The sequence below is a fragment of the Arvicanthis niloticus genome, chromosome 3 (assembly GCF_011762505.2).
Source record: "Arvicanthis niloticus isolate mArvNil1 chromosome 3, mArvNil1.pat.X, whole genome shotgun sequence".
Classification (NCBI taxonomy): domain Eukaryota; kingdom Metazoa; phylum Chordata; class Mammalia; order Rodentia; family Muridae; genus Arvicanthis; species Arvicanthis niloticus.
Window position 1 is genome coordinate 53,462,595 of NC_047660.1, and position 16,632 is coordinate 53,479,226.

Below are 16,632 nucleotides of genomic sequence, written 5' to 3' on the forward strand. Positions count from 1 at the left end.
ACAAGTAAGGAAGACAAGAGGAAAACTCCCTTTGTGAGCCAGGCTTGAGAAGTGATGAGGCAGGACAGAACAGGAACATAGAACTGAGCATTCCCCCCACCCCCCCACCCCCCCACCCCCACGCCTCTTCACTGAACCAAGCCACTGCCATCTTCTTGTCCTCCACAGGCCGGGCAGGACCCCGCTGTAACCGCTGCCAGAAGAACCTATCTTTGCACACATCAGTGCGGATTTTGTACCTCTTCCTGGCTCTGCTCCTGGTGGCCGTGGCTGTGCTGGCCTCTCTGGGTGAGTTCAGAGTTCTCTGGTCCTGGCTACAGGGGGACAGCTGATTAGGTTTCTATACCGAAAACACTCTCATGGAGAAAAGCACTCCACCTCTGTCACCTGTCACGCAGACTAGCATCTTCCTGGCTCAGACATCATTATGGCTAATCCACTAAAAGATTAAACCTGCTTCTAACATCCAGTTAATATTTAGCTCTAGGAGCCAGGCGGTGATGGTACATGTCTTTAATCGCAGCACTCAGGGGTTGGGGAGCAGAAACTGGTGGATCTCTGAGTTCAAGACCAACCTGGTCTACAGAGCAAGCTCTAGGATAGCCAGGATTACACAGAGAAACCTTGTCAAACAAACAAACAAACAAAGTTAGCTGTAGGGCTTTGAATAGAAGAAAATAACCAACCGAGTTTGGCAGGTCTGTGATGAAATCAGGTGGAAGTTTTCAGAACTACTGGTGCCCACCTTTATTCCCAGGGTAAGGGAGTAAACCCTGTAGCTTTCAGCTCTCCAAGTGAATCTGTTATATAGCCTTGGGTTGTAACCACAGGATCCGGTGGCTTCTAAGACCTTCTGTGGTCTCTGTATGTATTGTTCAAGCTGAGGTTGGGTACCACCTGCATCAAGATTACCTACAGTATTCATTAAAATGTAAATTTCCAGGTTTACTAAGACCTGTAAAATCAAAGTCCTGCAGGCAAGGCCAGGAGACCTGAGTTTTGGTGCTTCTCATCCAAAATGCCGTTGGTATGACCACAGAGCTGGTGTATGGCCAGGTTCAGGTAGCTCCTACCTTCTAGCTTCTAAGAGTTCAAGATGAATAGTCTAAAATCATGCTGAAATCTGTCTGTTCCAACCTGCTTGATACCAAAGACAAGGCTTGGATTAGGGAGAAACAGTGGAGGCCTGAGCAGCGCTCACCAGGGTACAGACTCTTAAGAGTGAACACCTTCCTGGAGAGGCACTTGGTCCTGCTTCTGGTTGAGGATATTCAGGAACCAACACCCTTGCCTGTACTTGTCATGTTTCTTTTTGCTATGGCAAGAAGCAACTTAAGGAACGGAGGATTCATTGTGGCTTATCATTTGAGAACAGTCCATCATGGTGGGTAAGGCATAGTAGCAGGGGGAGATAGCAAGATACATAGCCTCTTCAGTCAGGGCCCAGCTAGAAAATCTCATTCCAGTGACCCACTACTGCCAGCCCACTCCCAGTGACCCACTACCACCAGCCCACCCCCAGTGACCCACTACCACCAGCCCACCCCCAGTGACCCACTACCACCAGCCCACCCCCAGTGACCCACTACCACCAGCCCACCCCCAGTGACCCACTACCACCAGCCCACTCCCAGTGACCCACTACCACAAGCGAGGCTCTGCCTCTGAAAGGCATGCCTTCCACAACAGCACCACAGCTATAGACCAAGTGCTCAAAACCATGAGCCAATAGGACATACTTCACACGGAAACCATAGCAAGATGAGAAGGCAGGATAAATTAGAGCAATTCCCAAAAAATAAATTAATATATAATTACAAGATGTGAAATGTGCACTGAATAGGGAGGATTGCATGGAATGAGCCCTTGGCCGAATAGACATTATGAGACATTAGAATCAAAATAGCAATTATTAAGTCTCCCTATTCCTTTTCCTTTGTGTATGGGCTCTTAACTGAGAGAAGGCTCAAACCAAATAACTATCGCCAACTGTAAAGTGCTCCCCCAACCCAACAGTATATGAGATTGTCTTTGGGCTCTCTCAAACATGTTACTGTTACTAATTAATTTGATCTTTTCACAGATCTGAGATATAAAATGTTCACTAGAAGCCTGAGGAGTCTAAATCACTTTAAGGCATAATGGTTTGGAGGTGCTAAGAACGCTATCTCTATGTTTTCCTTTGGTAGATGGCTATTCTTTCTGGAAAGGTTCATTGACCTGCCAAAGTCACCCAACAGACTTTATATCAATCAGCTTCTTTGGGCAATTATAATTCTGTTCTGCCAGATGTGTCCTTCAGAAGATCTGTGTCACTCATCGGTCCAACCTGTACCTTCTCACCACTGCCAGGGCCATCTATGGCTCTGCTGGATAAACCCAGATATCCTGTTCCTGCTGCAGCATGCTCTAAACCCTGCTGACACACAGCTTTTTCAGGGTCCCCATCTGAAGCCAATTGTGAGGTAGCATAGGCCTCTCTAGAGGAAACTTGGTACCAAAGATTTGTACAAATCAAAGGGTTGTGATCCAAGTGTTTATCCCAAGAGAAAAAAAAATCATGTTCTCAAACCATCACAGATGGGGTTATTTCTAAGTTGGAGTACTGGTCATATCTACATGTCACATATCTACTTTCTTTATAAGCTTAGGAGAGGAGGCGCCTTGAGTATTTTCAGTGAGAGAAGATATTTTTATAACCTTGATGTACTTCTATATAGAGCATGATGCAGACACCGAAGCTTATGATTTTAAAGTGACTTTTAAGTCTCAGTAGAAAAAATATTCCTGAAAACCAACCTAGTTGCCCAACCACAGAAGAATGGGCAAAGAAAATGTGGTGTGTGTCTACACTATGGAATCTCTTTAACCACGCAGAAGAGAATATGATATTTGCTGGAAAATTAATAAACACAAATATTATATTTTTCTCTAATTTATAGTTTCTAGATTGTATAGAGAGATATAAAATCTGACATGTATATATGACATGAAAGGAGAAATAAAACTGTGTGGAACCAAGTGCATGAGAAGGAAGCAGGCAGGGGCTTGGGATGGGAGACAAGTGTTGGATATACACTATATTCTTGTATGGCAATGTCTGTGCATAACCAGTGCCATACATAGTGAATATACACACTGAAATGGTTTTTTTTTTTTTTTTAATTTAAAGTTAAAAAAAAAACTCCTTTCATTCAAAGAAAGAATGAGAAGATGGTAGGGAGAAGAAAATACCCATGATGCCATATCTATAAGAGAGATAGCTGGGATGGTCAGGGTAACACGGTTTTGCATTTTATTTTCTAAAGTATATGTCTATGTGACTGTCAAGTGACTATCCATGGACTCATGACTACAAGAAGTAGGTATTTGAAGGTATTGACTGCAGTGAGCGCTCTCTGGGTAATGGAATTAAGAATAATTTTATCTGTATGTTTGTGAATTTTTACTATCCTAACTAATGAGGAGGCCTTGTTTCTAAAACTCGGGTTGGGAGGTGAATTATGATTCCTGTGAAGGGAGATGCTGAGCTCGGGCAGTAAGAAGCATCTTGGCTTGACCATTAGGGAGCCTTTTCTTGGGAGAGGTATGAATGGTTTCTGTGGCAGATGGATGAAAATTATCTCACCAATGGCGGCTACTTCTGAACCATGACCCCAGCCCGGTGTCTCTTCTGTTTCCTCAGTTTTTAGAAAGGTGGACTCTCTCTCAGAAGACATCTCCTTGGCCCAGTCCATCTATAATAAGAAGCTTGTGTCAATGCAAGAAAATCTTCAAGGACTGGGTAAGATTTTAGTGTTCAGAAGCACACAGGACCTTCCATCCTTTATTATCCAGAGATGGGCAGGTACTACCTATTTCCTAAGACCAGGCAATGATCCACACTTCCCTCTCTGGCTGAGCACTGTCCTTGGAGGAGGGCTGGGATACTGGAAGGCAATAAGGCCTGGGGCAGAGTTTTCCATATGGGCTGTTGATCTAGCCAGAGGCCATATGCAGAGAAGGAAAGTAAGCATGATCCATTCTCAAAAGATGTCATATGTCTCAAATGATTTTTAAGACCTTGCAAAGCCTCCTGATGTATGAGCCCACATGAAGTCACTGCCTTCAGCCACAGCACAGTTCACAAGGGTCTCTAGCCTCTGCTCCAATCAGGAACATTCTAAGAGACAGTGAGTCAGAAAGGGCCCTCGCAGATGTGAGTTTAAAGGTCATTTTCTCTGTTGCAAATAGAAAGTGCTGGCTTGATACCTACTAACAGAGTTCTATTTGGCAAGCTAATTCTCAATGCCTTATTCCTCAGGAGTCACAAGGATAAAAAAAAGTCCCCAGGGCCACCTTCCCCACAAGTATATTATGAGATATCAATCAAGACAATAGATATTAAAATGTGTGTAGACTTTTTAAGTGAGTGTACAACGAGGTTCTTGGCCCCCTTCATAACAATTAGTTACTAAGATCTATTCTTGAGAATGTAGTGATAGTACAGGACAAATATCCAAAATCTTGCATTTCTATTGCAAAGTAAAGATGGAATTCCACAGGGATGGTGAGGATTTTCTCAAGGGTAGAGAGGGATATTCATAGCAGGAAAGTGAGCATGGTCCAGAAGCCACTTGTCAGTTCCTTGTGCTTGTATTTCAAGAAGTACCTCTGGGGGTAAGAAGATAAGTCAGGCATATAAGCATTGTGACCTGAGTTTAGTCCCAAGAACCCATATGAAAAAGGTGGGTGTGGTAGCAGAAGCTTGTGATCCCAGTGCCCAGGGTGGTGGAAACAGGTGGATTCTGGGAGTTCACTTGCCAGCCAGCCTAGCTTGATTGACAAGCTCCAGGCCAGCAAGAGGATCTATCTCAAAACTCAAGATAAACATCACCTAAGGTTGTCCTCAGACCTCCACACATGAGAACATATGCATTCACACTTAGAAACATGTACACACACACACACACACACACACACACACACACCACCTTTGTCCCATTTAACTGAAAATGTTGTCCCCTTTTCTCCTGAAGACCCAAAAGCCCTGATCAATTGTTCCTTTTGCCGTGAGGCTGAGCAGCTGGGGCAAGAGATCAGGAAGCTCCAGGAGGAGCTGGAGGGGCTTCAGAAGATGCTGCTGGCCCAGGAGGTCCAGCTGGACCAGACTTCCCAGGCCCATGAGCTGCTCTCCACCACAAGCAGTCAAATCTCCCAGGAGATGGGCAGTTGTTCCTTCTCCATTCACCAGGTCAATCAGTCCCTGGGACTCTTCCTGGCACAGGTGAGGGGTTGGCAGGCCACCACAGCAGGCATGGACATCACTCTGAAGGACCTCACCCAGGAGTGCTATGATGTCAAGGCTGCTGTACACCAGATCAACTTCACAGTGGGCCAGACTGCTGAGTGGATCCATGGGATCCAGAGGAAGACAGACGAGGAGACCCTGACCCTACAGAAAATAGTCACTGACTGGCAGAACTACACCAGGCTCTTTGGGGGTCTGCGAAGCACTTCTGCCAAGACTGGAGAAATAGTCAAGACCATTCAGGCCACCCTGGGGGCCTCCTCGCAACGCATTAGCCAGAATTCTGAGAGCATGCATGACTTGGTGCTGCAGGTCATGGGCCTACAGCTACAACTGGACAACATCTCTTCCTTTTTGGATGACCATGAGGAGAACATGCATGACCTCCAATACCACACCAGATATGCCCAGAATCGCACAGTGGAAAGGTTCGAGTCTCTGGAAGGACGGATGGCTTCTCACGAGATTGAAATAGGCACCATCTTCACCAATATCAATGCCACTGACAACCACGTGCACAGCATGCTCAAGTACCTGGACGATGTGCGGCTGTCTTGCACACTAGGCTTCCACACCCATGCTGAGGAGCTCTACTACCTGAATAAGTCTGTCTCCCTCATGCTGGGCACTACAGATCTGCTCAGGGAGCGCTTCAGTCTGCTCAGTGCTCGGTTAGACTTCAATGTCCGAAACCTCTCCATGATCATGGAGGAAATGAAGGCCGTGGACACACACCACGGAGAAATCCTTCGCAATGTCACCATCATCCGAGGTAAGAGAAGAGGTGGGCAGACCTCTTCAGGGACTCAGGTTATTGTTACACACAGGAGCACCCGATTTGGGGGAAATCTCCAAGGGTGTGTACATAGATAGAGGATAGGAAAATAGATTGCTGAACTCATTCTGTAACCAGTTCCCAGGGCAGTGGGCAACTTTAAGAAATGTCTTTGAGGATCTGGGGAGATGGCTCAATGGTTAAGCACAAATGCTGCTCTTCCAGAGGCTCTAGTTCAGTTTCCTGCACCCACTTAAGGAGGCTGACACTTGTCATGCTAGCTTCGGGGGATCCAAAGCCCTCTTACGGATTCCACAGGTACATGTACACATGTGCTAGACACAATTTTTAATGTTTGAAAAATTCTGCCTTTGAGAGCTAGGTTTAGTGGTGCACACCTGCAATCCCAACATTCAGGAAGCTGAGGCAGGAAAATTATCATGAATTTGAGGCCAGCTTGGGCTATACAATAAGTCAGAGATATAAAATCTCATCTTAACAGAAGGAACTAATTAAAAGATGGACAAGGAAGAGAGGCAGGGAGGTTCTTGTAAACCTTTTGGTGAAGTTGATCTGGTTTCTAGCTTCACCTTTCATAGAAAATTCTATTTTATTCATGGCTTTTTTTTAGTCCTCATAGGCAAGTTTTCAGATCTTGTCTTTTTGAAACCATGTAAGCTCACTTTCTCCCTTTCTGCAACCTCATTAATGCTTTTGTCTGCCTGTCTGACTATCTGTCACTCATAGACTGGTCACTCTAATAGATTCTTCTTCTATATCTTATATCTCCCTAAGTTCTTTTGCTCACCAGAATTCTACAAAACAAACAAACCAGAACTAGTAGAATGGAGGTATATAAATGATAGCCAAGTGACAGAAAGATAGATACATGGATACATAGATAGATACATAGATAAATAGATACATAGATAGATACATAGATACATAGATATCATAAGGAATTGGTTTGTGTGACTATGAAACTGACAAGTTCAAGATCTATAGAAATAATACTCTGATAGGAAGAATATCAGGCAGGAAGAATTCTCTTATTCAGAAGAGCAGGAGCTTTATGTTTTATTCTGGCCTTCAACTGCTTAGACGAGGCTAACCCCACATTAGGGAGGATAATTTGCTTTGTTCAGTCTAGCAATCCATATGTCAACCTCAACAAAAATCACCCTCACAGAAACACTCAGAGTGAAGCTTGATCAATTGTCTAGGCGCCTAGTGGCCCCTTAAAGTTGATACATAAAATTAAGCATTGTGAATCTACACCTTGTCAACTTGTTGCCCACACATAGTTCCTTGATCACTACTCTTAATCTCCAAATGAAGTTAGTTGGTAGTAAGGCCATGTTTCGAGCTACCACACGATACAATGAATTATCCTGTGTAAAATTAAAGCACGCATATTAAATTTCCCACAGAAGGGGATTATGGAACAATTTTACTCTCCTCCTTTCTCAGAACTCAAATACTGTGAGGTCAATGTAGCTCATGTGTCCTATGGTTTAACAGATAGATGACAAAGGGCTGATTGAGAGAGGAGATGAAACAAAGTGCACACAGATCTGGCCATAGTGGAAAGGAGGACACGCTCGTGACAATGCACACCTTATTTTTGTCATCAATCTAGTGGCCACAGCTAGGATTTATCTTCCACTTCCTGTTCCAAATCCCCTTTGCCCTCAGTCAACACTTCTGTGAATCATGGCTACTCTTGGTCGGGTGACTAGAAACCTTCATTTTTGAGGCTTCCAGGCCATTTGTATTCATGCCTAGATTGTGTGCACAAGTTTCCTAATGACCTTAGCCATGTGAGCAAGCACACCATTCCCCTTCTTTCTTCCTTCCCTCTTGACCCAGAGTTCATAGGAGCCCTTACGTGGCCAGATGATGGTCTTTAACTTCTTGTTCAACTGAGTTGCCACTGTGTCTTTGCTGAAGGCATTTGTCCTCTTGGATCTTCCAACCTAGCAGAACACAAAGTGGCAGCAGTATGCAAACATTTTGCTGGTAGATCACATTTTGCTGGCAGGTCACTAGGCAAAATTGTAAACAGTACCTTCCTATGATTTCTCTTTGATTCCCCAATCCTGATGAAAATGATGCCTGCTAGGCCCTATGATGTCACAGCATGGGAAGGAGGTCTGAAGTCCACTCTATCCAGGCTCCTTCAGCCTTTGCATCCTCTATAGTACCCAAAGCAGGACCCTCTCCAGCTCATTTACTTGGACCACCTTTGGTCTTGGAACCTACTTTACTGATACCTAAGCCTATGCTGACTTCTCTTGATGTCACAGTGTGTTTGTGTTTACATCAGAGACCATTTTTCTTCATTCTGGACTGACCATGTGGAGGAGGAGGGTCTTATTTGCTTGTTGCTGTGCTTTATTTTTGCAATGAAACTAGACACTGAGAATTTCTATGGGATCCAAACCTTTGCCACCATATTTCACCCAAACCCACACATCTGTGTGGCTTCTAGGGTGCAGTGCTCCAGTGATGATTCTAATGGTGCATATTCTGCCAACTGTGTGGTGGTGTTAAATTCACTCAGAGAGCAGAAGAGATTCCAAGCTTCTCAGGTGTCAGGTCATTTACACACACTAATCTATGGAGCTTCATAACAAGCCTTGGGCAGTACCCCCCGTACCCCCTGCCCCCTTGCCCCCTCCCATCAGCAGTTTTGAATTCTGTGCTTTCCACTACTCATGGCCGACCATAATCTGGAAACACTAGGTGGGGAGACTGCATTTAAGAGAGACATGCCTTTCTCATAGGCATATATAAGGAAGCAGGTGGTGCATCTAGGGTCAGCTACTGTTCATGATTTCCCACATCTCCTAGAGCCCTTGGACATATTCTCCACAGAAAGTGGGGGGCATTGAAGAAAAGGCAGATATTGGTATGACTCTACTTTCTAAAAAGGTAACCTAAGACAGGAGAGTATGGTTAAGTGATGTATACATGTCACAAGAGATTGAAAATCCTAGGGTCTGGAGAAATGTTTTGTGGGTAAAGTGCTTGCCCGAAAGCCATTTCTAGTATTTACATAAAAGCATTAGTGTAAACCTGTCATCCCAGCACTGGGGAGGTGGAAATGAGAGGACCCCTGGACCACTGGGCAGCCAGTCTACCTAAAAGGGTGATCTCTAGGTCCAGTAAGAGAACCTATTTCCAAAGCATATACTGGAGATCAATTGAGAAAGACACTTGGCATTGACCTCTGGCCCATGACATGTACATATGCCCACACATCACACATTCTCCCTCCTCCTCTCCCTCCCCCCACCACCCTACTTCAGTTCTTCAAAATGTGTCCACTATCCTCTCATAAAAGGAGATGCTCAGGGCATGAGCTTGCAAGCACCTCAGACATTTCTACTTCCGTTCTGCTTCACTATTGGGCAAGGGATGGAGATGGAGGAGACAGTACCTGGAGGAATTCTTAGAGATTGACATTTTGCCACTGCCTTGATCATAATGGAGTTCTTATCACAGAACCTCATCTTTAGCATTGTGGGATATCTGCTTGAGTCCATGGGACCCCCAGTTCAACATCGTCATGTTTCTGCTGCCACTGGGCTCGTTTTCACTTTGACATAGACTGGTGAGTGGAGTAGGAGAGAACACATTCCATTGCTGTTTGATTTTATGTTTATATGACAAAGCCCTGCACTGAGTGTATGTATCTATGGGAACCGCAAGCCTCCTGCATCTTAGTGAGAAGATGCCATGTGTGTGGCCTCTAAGGTACAATTTTAAGCTATGTCTGTTGGCCAGCATTCTTCCTGATCTTTAAGTCACCCCATGCACAGCTTTTCCTATCTGAAAGAAATTTTCCAGGTAAATTGAATACCCCCTCCAAGAGGGAACTTGTCACCCACCTTCAGACATGTGCTGAGGCTCTGAAACTGAAGCTGGCAGTGAAGGATTGCCCAGCTGGTGTAGAGCTGATGGCAAAAGAACACAGGTAGGGAGATGGTAGTAACACAGGCAGTGAGGAGGCTTGCCTCGTACCTACTGAAGGGAAAGAGGCTGGCTTATAATTTGTTCTGGGACTTCAGACAGGATTGTTTCATCTCTGCAACTATGCTCTGTCGTCTGTAAATGAAGGGGTAGGACCAGCCCATTCCAGCTCTGATTCTAAGCCTCCATTTACGAGACAGAAATCCTGTGAGGTATCCATGCTAGTTAAACCTCTCCTGGAATCTTTATCTCTTCCTAGTCTCTGGGATAATTTTTATGTCTGTGGTAGACAATGTCTGGGCTAGACAGTATCTCTGCTAGGACTATCCTTTGAGACTTAGAGGCAAAGAAATCACCACTCATTAGCTGAGTGGTGGGTAGGGCTCTTCATCACTTTCAGCTCTGTCTTGTCACCCACTGTGTTCTACTTTCATTTCTGTTGCTGTGACGAAAAGCAGCTTAGGAAGGAAAAGACTTATTCAGCTTTTAATTCCAGATTGCAGCTCATCGCTGAGGGGGAAGTCGAGGCAGGAACTCAAGCAGCTAATCACATCCCACCAACAGGCAAGAGCAGAGAGAATCAGTCCATTCAGGCCCACTTGCTTAATTGCTTGTCCACTCTCGGCTAGGTTTCTCCTCTCTTATACTGCTCAGGGACCCCTTGCTTAGGGAATGGTGCTGCCCACAAGGGACTCTGCTTTTCTACATTATTTCTAGTTCCTCCTGTCTTCATAAGTGAACTCTTAGAGGCATCATAGACCCCTCTTACCAGTGGCTCACTATACCATGGATGGGTAGTAGCATGTCTTAAGATACTAGATTTTTCTGGCCACTCCTATTTCTTTCATCTTCCCTAATCCAGGGTATGGACCACAGAACCACCACCCACTCTACTTACCTCAGACATGCAGTCAGTTGTGGTTGCTTCCTAATGGGTCCAAGAGCCTAATTATAGTCTGTAGCATCCTGAATAATGACCGGCCTCCCTGGAACTCCTTACCTCAACTACCATGCTGGTGTTTGCTTCTTGGCAGCTCATAGCAGTTTTAAGCCCTCCTCTTCTCTGCCCTGTACTCTGCCCACACCAGTGTCTTATTATTGATAGGTCATTGAAACCCCATCCTGGTGGGAGCCTTGGTTTCAACCTTGAGTCATCCCTCTGTGCTAACTACTGGTTGTTGACTTTGTCCCTGGATAGACTGGGCTCCTCCAGTTCACAATTCTTATGATCACACAAGAATCTAAGAAAAGGGCTTTTCATTCCCACCCCCTTTTAAAATGTGAGTACCAAGGATAGAATCCAGGACCTTGCACATTCTAGGCAAGTGCTGTTTCTTGAGACAGGGTCATGTTATCTAGCTATCCAGACTCTATGTAGTCCAGGATGGCCCAGAACTCCCAATCCTCCTGTCTCTGCTTCTCAAGTGCCCAGCTTGCAGCCATCATGCCTGGCTCTCCCTACTCTTTACGGACCCATGAGTGCTCTTCAGAGAAGGGTTCTAAAGCCCCTTCCATTTCCTCAGACAGCTCCAAACTGGATGGAAGAGACTCAGAAATCCATTTTGGAGGGTGCTGGGGGCAGAGGTGGTGTTTGTGGGAGGAAGCCTGGGACAGAAGCCCATCATTTGTCCTCCTGATGATGGTGCCTGGAATTTACCTGGGTTCTCAGGGCTGGAGCAGCAGTGCTGGCCACGAGAGTGTGCACAGAGAAAGAGATGGCCTTTCTCTTCTGGGTCCTCCTTGCTTTGGTTGCTTGGGACAACCAAATGAGGGTATGATGGAGGCTGAGACTTCTCTTCAAATGTCTACCCTAAACATGATGGGCACATAGTCCCTCCCTAGAAAAAGAAGGCACTGATCTGCCCTGGGAAGACCCAGGGAATGATTGGTGGTACAGCGGGCACAGCAGGCTTTTGGCTCTGCCTTTTCTCCTTTGCTGCTGTCATGGAGAGCCTAGATATCCTCACAGTGGCCACTGTGCTCCTCTGGGTCAAGGAAGAGAGGCTGTTTCCAGAAGACAGTGGCTCTGGAGAAAACAGGCCCCAAGGAGAAAGCAGGGTATAGCAGATGCTCAGGGGGTGGGGCAGAGCACCCTTGTTATGATGAGATTTCTGAGAGTAGACATGGGGTGCATCACTCCCACCTGAAATCAAAGAGTGGAGAACCAGGGGACTTGGAGAAGTCACTGGGGCAGCCTCTATTCCTGTGGCAGGTAGAGGAAGGATCCAAAGAAACTTCCAAGCAGGAACAGGCAAAGAGGCATGAAGCAAGTTCCCACCTAGTCATGGGGATGAGGTGGGGTTCAGGACAAGGGGCTTTAGAGCCACAGGGCACTTTGACATTCAGTTGTGCAATGTTATATTAAGAACAGCTTGAGTGGTACATGATAAAATAAATTCAGCTGTGTTACAGAGGATATTTACTAAGGCTAGGATTACTCAGCATTGCTCCATCAGTCACACAGCCTCTCAGGGCCTCTCCTCTGTAGAATGGCCCTCTGCTTCTCCAAATTTCAGCTGGCCCAGATGCCAGGAGCAGAATAAGGACAGGCACTGTGATTTTGCCAGTTCCCAGAGAGACCTGCCAGGTTGGGGGAGGTAGACCCTGTGTGGGCATCAGCTTGGGCCTATGCTGTGCTAGTAACTGCAATGGAGGAGGACTCTCTGGGAATAAAAGGGCAGGCCACATCTCCTGGTTTCTCTAATGCCAGGCTGCTACTATGACCCACCAGCTGTCCTCAGCCCGAAACCACCTCCGCTGGCATGCCACGTGAGCTGAGGCGGAGCTGTGTCCCATGGCAGGCAGACTGGGAGGTTTTTATTGGCTCTAGTGGGGCTGACTGGTCAGGCTCTGGTTTCCAGTTTGGGTTATAATAGATATTCACTGACCTGGTTCCACTTCCACACAGAAACACTTTGAGAAGGAGATGCAGGAACAGCAGAGGGTAAGCAGTTGGGTCAGCAGGTCACATTAGCCAGCATGAAGGTGACCCAGGGCCACAGAATAAGAGTCTGGCAACTTAGAGAGTTCTCAGGTCTCAATACTCATCATCCCTTCCCTCAAAGATCCCACTCAGTTCTAGTCCCCACTTGAGAAGTCCTTAGAATTGCTTGTGTGAGCACAAGCGAAAAATACTCAAGGGATCCACTTTGATCCCTTGGCATAGGCATATGCCAAGGCTAGGCATCTGCCATCATGCCCAGCTTTTTCACACGAGTTCTGGGCATTGAACTCAGATCCTCCAAACGACAAGCATTTTACCAACCAGACCCCTCCCCAGCCTATCGGTGGGATTTCACTTCACTATCCAGATCTTAGTTAAAGGTATAGGACTAGACTCTACGTAGCTCAAAACCTCTTGACACTGCAGTGCAAAGGGTCCGAGGTGTCAGCAGAGTTCTCATCGAGATCTGAGCCAGGCCCTGGGACTCACATCAACCCTGACACACCCACAGACACCACAGAAGAAAACCAGTCTGCACCAAGCTTTGCGTACACACTGGTGAGAGCTCTTTTCTTCACAACCATTGCCCTCATCTCAGATCCTGCTCAGTCTCAGTCGCCTGTGGTCTTAAGGCATTCTGCATACCCTGGCAGAGAGGCAGCTGCTCTCTGCCATGTGCCCTCGGGGTTGGTACTGATCTGAGAGGTGATGACTCTCGGCCTTAGACAGATAGGCGGAAGGGAGGTCATTCAGCTCCCGGCAAGGCCTCTATGCTGAAAGTCACATCTCTTCCACATCATCATCATCAGGCCTAAAGTAAAGTTCCAGAGCTTGAGAAATGGCCTCTGCTAGCAAACTCTGAGCTTTTCCTGACTGCATGGCAGACTCTATGTCCAGTGCTAAGATAGTGAGAAATGGCCCTTTGCTGTCTTGCTGGGACTCTGTGGTTTACCAGGGCTCATAAGATACACACATCTACTGCTTGCTTTCGATACACTGATTTCTCTGTGTGTCAGTTAAAGGCTCTGAAAGCAGTAGCGTCAAGGGCTCATAGATGAGGCTGGAATAGTCAGAGTGGGCTTTATGGAGAAGTAACCCTTTCTTTGGGATGCTTCTGTGAGTTAGGTCTCACCTTACTTTCTTCCTTTTATCCTCTTTGTCCCTGATTGCCAGATCACTCCTGATCCCAGAGGCCCAACAGATCACAGGATGTAGACCAGGGAGTAGATCTAGAAGGTCAGGCTGCCCTGGGGCAGGATGGGAGCATCCCGGATTACTGTAGCCTTTCCCCAGCAGAGCCATACTCAGTCCTGCTAGGGGTCTGTGAAGCTGCAGGAGAACCTAGAAGTCGGAACTGGGAGTATTAGCAGTACACCAGACCCAGTACAAGACTAGAACACACTTCAGCAACAGTAAAGAAATCACCTAATAGCTCAGAGGTGGCAGCTCTAAGCCAAGTGTCTGTCTAAACCTCAACTATCCCTGTGCCCACTCTGCTTACAGAAAGTCCCGAGAGTGACCTGTCTCTTCTTCTATCTGATCCTAGGTGTCCCCGGCCCTCCAGGACCAAGAGGACTCAAAGGAGATACAGGTGGAAAAGGACCTGTTGGTGGCAGAGGACCTAAAGGGGACCCTGGCAGTCTGGGACCCCCGGGACCCCAGGGTCCTCAGGGGCAGCCTGGGGAACCAGGACCTGTGGGAGAAAGAGGGCCAGCTGGCCCCCGAGGCTTTCCAGGTCTCAAAGGCTCAAAGGGCAGCTTTGGCACTGGAGGACCAAGGGGGCAGCCAGGCCCCAAAGGGGATGTGGGACCCCCAGGACCAGAGGGGCCCCCAGGGTCTCCAGGACCTTCAGGGCCTCAGGGAAAGCCAGGGATTTCAGGAAAGACAGGGTCACCAGGCCAGCGGGGGGCCACAGGGCCTAAGGGTGAACCAGGCATCCAGGGTCCCCCTGGACTACCTGGACCTCCAGGTCCACCAGGGAACCGGAGCCCCTACTGAAAAAAGTCTTTGGCCTGATGCTGCCATGCAGGCTAGAGAGGGTGGGTCAGAGAAAGCAGCCAGAAGGGCTTGCTATCTGCAATCATTGTTCTTTGATCCTAATGTGAGAGTGTCTCTTAAAGCTGACTGCATAGCCTTAAGCTTCCCAATAATGACTGTACCATAGGAAAACAGCTCACACCCTCCCCCTGACTTTTTTCTGCTGGCCAAAGGGGGACCAACTGGGTTTCTATGCCTGGTTAAAAGGAAAGGTTGTGAGAGCCTGCTGGGGAGTGGGAAGGGTAGTTACCTGGGGAAGAATGTCTTAAATCTGTTGGATGGTAACTAGCTCTGGACTCCACAGTGACTTAACATCCATGCGATCCAGGTCTTGAGAAAAACATCCAGGGAAACCTTAGGGGCATTATAGATGAAATTCCAGGGATAGCAGCACACACACACACACACACACACACACACACACACACACGTAACAGTCATGAGACAGAGTCACATGGAGTTGCCTTGACCCACACTGGGCAGGAGAATTCTGCCTGGCTGGCATTCCCAGGCCTTGTGCATGGGTGGTGACCCTGACAAGTTCAGAGGATTTTTATTCACACATCTAGAAAATTCCTCTCTTCAGTCTTACCTCTGTATCTCAAAAGTGGCCTGGAAGGAACCCCAGCAGAGTTTCATCGGCAGGCTGAGAGCCTACAGGTCCCAGAACATTCTGCTTGACCACAGGGCTGGAGGTGGGAGATTACATAAGGGGTAAACTCCTCTCTCCAAAGCCACCCCTTATTCAACCCAGTCTGCCATGCCTTGTTCCCAGTAAGAGCCAAGGAGGAAGAAGCTGGTAACATGGTGGCTCTTGCCTCCTCTTGGTTGACCTAACAGATGCACACTGACCTCACCCCACTATGACCTAAGATGGCTGGAGTTCTTCCCACATGAACAGCAAGCTGGACCAGGCATGCGAAAAGCTGAACATGCACAAGGAACCTTTGATGTTGCTTCTCATCTTTCATTAACTCCTTGCATACACTGGCAGAAAGGGATGATGGGAAAGGCCTGCATTGTCTTCACTCCGTTTCTGTAGAGCTGCCCTGCTCCTTCATACTTCAGCAGACTCAGACACTCCTAGGCAGAGGCTAGAGCTGTCTCCTCCCTTGCCCTGCCTCAGAGACATGTCTTCTTCTTCCTGTTCAAAGGCTCTGTGCCAAACTTGCTCCTCAACATCAGTGTGCAACTGGCTTGCACGGCCCATCCACCCCTACTGTATAATTGTCCTGTCTACATATGATAATATCATGCAACACAGTATCACTGGCCCAGTAAAGAACTGTTTCCAGTAGGGATGTGTCTTCTAGTGTTTGTACCCAACCTGAGGATGTGACCCCGTCAGGGACCCATTTCATATTGACCTTCAGAGAAGTATCCCTGGCAAGGGTTCTGTTGCAGAATCTGAGATATGAGAGGTCTTCTTGGAGTTCCTAGTGGTTGGCAGTGAAGCCCAACCAAACATCTAAGGAACCATATGTGAGTCACTGACTTCACTGCTTAAGGGTCATGAGAGTGAGCAAAGCCTAAAAGCCCAATGTGGTAACCTTTCTTATCAAAGGCAGACATGGCTATAGCTTTGCATGAAACCAGAAAGGGAAAGGAGGA

The 16,632-nt window shown here is 47.0% G+C and overlaps 1 protein-coding gene across 1 annotated transcript in view; it reads left to right on the forward strand.

Annotated features, from left to right (window-relative positions):
* Scara3 (scavenger receptor class A member 3) overlaps positions 1-16,318 on the forward strand; it is a 31,052-nt gene extending 14,734 nt beyond the window's left edge. The window contains exons 3-6 of the mRNA XM_034497993.2: positions 169-288; positions 3,686-3,784; positions 5,019-6,062; positions 14,531-16,318. Of these exons, the coding sequence (XP_034353884.1) occupies positions 169-288; positions 3,686-3,784; positions 5,019-6,062; positions 14,531-14,982 (1,715 nt within the window). The 3' untranslated portion in view covers positions 14,983-16,318. The remainder of the gene's footprint in view (positions 1-168; positions 289-3,685; positions 3,785-5,018; positions 6,063-14,530) is intronic.
* Positions 16,319-16,632: the final 314 nt, after the last annotated feature.